The 2,544-nt window shown below is 37.0% G+C and overlaps 1 protein-coding gene across 1 annotated transcript; it reads left to right on the forward strand.

Moving 5' to 3' along the window:
• Window positions 1-1,928: 1,928 nt before the first annotated feature.
• LOC117615140 (ethylene-responsive transcription factor ERF095-like) lies at window positions 1,929-2,544 on the forward strand. Its single transcript, XM_034344151.1, has one exon. It carries the CDS (start codon window positions 1,934-1,936, stop codon window positions 2,348-2,350), a length of 417 nt encoding a protein of 138 aa, XP_034200042.1. The 5' UTR covers window positions 1,929-1,933; the 3' UTR covers window positions 2,351-2,544.

The raw sequence follows: 2,544 nt of genomic DNA on the forward strand, positions 1-2,544 counted from the left end.
ATTTGGCAGGCGAATAGCCACACAAACAGACAAACAAAAAGCCACAAGCGAAATCAGAAACATCATGATTGAAATCTAAAATTGAATGCTGATGAAATCAAAACGAAGGGCGGATGGCTTGGCTTCTGTCCTTTTGTGCCAACGTGTGCAGTCACAAACATTGTATCTTCAGTGTTGCTTCGAGATCACGACATAATATTTAAATGGCCATCGGATCGATAAGATGCTTTTCTTTGCATGGCTAACTAACCTATTTGGTCCTCTTCTTCTCGCTAGCCTTAATGGAATTTGGACAGAAATTCTGATGCTACACTGAGAAAGAATCAAATCCAAAACGCAAAAATAGGAATTTGGAGAACTTTGCATTGAATTCAATGTTTGGCAAAGCACAGCGCCAATATTTAATATGAATGGCAAATCTAATCCCGGCCAACAAATCTAAACCCCCAAAAATCAAATATTGACTCAATCCTTTTTAACTAATAAAACTATACCAAAAGAATATAGAAAATTAAAATTATGACATATTTGGAAATGCATAAGCACTCCTATTCATAAGTACTTTTTTAAAGGCGCTTCTATTAGAAGAACGTCAAAAAATTTATTTAAACTACAAATGAGCAATTAGAAGTGATATGGAGAAGTATCGAGAAGTGATTCCTAAAAAAGCACATGCCTCTTCAAAAAATGCTTTGTGGTCCATAAGCACTTATAAGTTTTTCTATCAAACTCTATTAGAAGTCAAAGAATTTCCAAACAGACCCTTAATTTACATCATGTACATCGTTTCTTTATAGGGATATTGTTGTTTGCACACCAAAAAAAAAAAAGCCACTTGCATTGCATAAATGCACGGAGAAGTACATCAAACTATCATATCCTTGCATGAATTCTTTTTTTAGTACCTTTAGTGGACATTTCTAAATAATGAGCTCTAGTTGTGGTGGAACATGACAAAATGATACTCAAGTTGGACCTAAGTCAAATACCTCACCATTACATCACCATACTCATTTACAAAGTGTTTCATACATGTGATATTGAAGCACCAATGAAGCGGTCCTGGGTCCTGGGGTGGTGTAAGTAGTGCCACCGCATAGAGCCCTCAATTTTTAAGGGCCCTCGAAATTTTGTTTTCTTTATATTATACATTATTAATATTATAACGATCGTATATATATACTCTAACGTGCTACATATTGACAGAAAAGCATTTGTAGTGGAGCTGGCTTTCCAGCGAAAAAAGGGAAATATCAAACTTTAACTAACCAGCAACAATATATATCCCCCAAAATGATTCCTCCTCCCTCCGAGCATGCTAATTCATCATAAATTAGCACGATAGAGTATATATATGATAGTTATAATTATTATATATGATCGTTTTGGGGTTATATAACAATCATATAATTTTTTTAAAATTTGATTTCTAATTTTCAATACATGCTAATTTATGATAAATTTTAGTCATAAAAAAATTATTTTATAACATTAGGTTATGAATATTTTTAAAAAGTAAGTTCTTATTTAAGTTTCGCACACGGCTCTTTTTACTTTTCTTTTGAGATGTAAGTATATGTACCGACCTATATTTCCCCTTTGCCCTTTCTTGTCCTAATCGCATTATTAAGGCTTTGATGAATGAAACAACCACAAACAAAACCAAAAGTTTGAGAATACGAAAAAGGACTCCTTGACCCTAAAGCCATCACCTTGACCATCCGGATACATTGGATTCATGGCTAATATATGCATGGTCATTATAGAAGCTTCCGTCAACACATGGGAACAATTTCTCAGCCAGAATTTTTGACACGTGGCTATTTGTGGCCCCTCCTTAAATTTCATAATAATAGCCTACATGTGCTTTTTTGAACCCATATAAAATGCTGTTGCCCAACACTTAGTTTGGCCATGCAAAACTACATCATATATGGACTCCAGAGGAAAGGTAATGGAAGAGAAGGAAGGCGGAGAGGTTCGATACCGGGGCGTGCGGAAGCGGCCGTGGGGCAAGTATGCCGCGGAGATTCGCGACTCAAACAGGCACGGCGCACGGGTTTGGCTTGGGACTTTTAACACGGCTGAAGAGGCAGCTAGAGCTTATGATCAAGCTGCTTATGCCATGAGGGGTGGCTTGGCCATTTTGAATTTTCCTACTGAGTACCCAGCAAGTGGTGGCTCTTCCTCTTCATCGTCTTCGGCTAATTTTTCATCATCAGTGGCTGGGACTATCCAGGGGAGAGGTGGTGGGGAGCATGGAAATGAAGTTCTTGAGTTAGAGTACTTGGATGATAAGTTGCTAGAGGAACTGCTTGATTGTGATCACCAAAAGAAGAACAAAAAATAGTGAGGTCGGTATCCCTTTTTGGCTTAATAAGCAGCTATCCACCGTCTATTTCTGCAAGGCACATCGCAAGGTCAATGATGCTCTTATCTTTTTTTGTTGATATGTAACTAGATTCTGATCATCACCTTTTGCCTGCGTTTGTTTTTTCAAATGAAGAATCTAGCAAAAGTGTTGTGTGTTGTTAAGCTTTTTAA

Source organism: Prunus dulcis, chromosome 1 (assembly GCF_902201215.1).
Source record: "Prunus dulcis chromosome 1, ALMONDv2, whole genome shotgun sequence".
In the NCBI taxonomy this organism is placed as follows: domain Eukaryota; kingdom Viridiplantae; phylum Streptophyta; class Magnoliopsida; order Rosales; family Rosaceae; genus Prunus; species Prunus dulcis.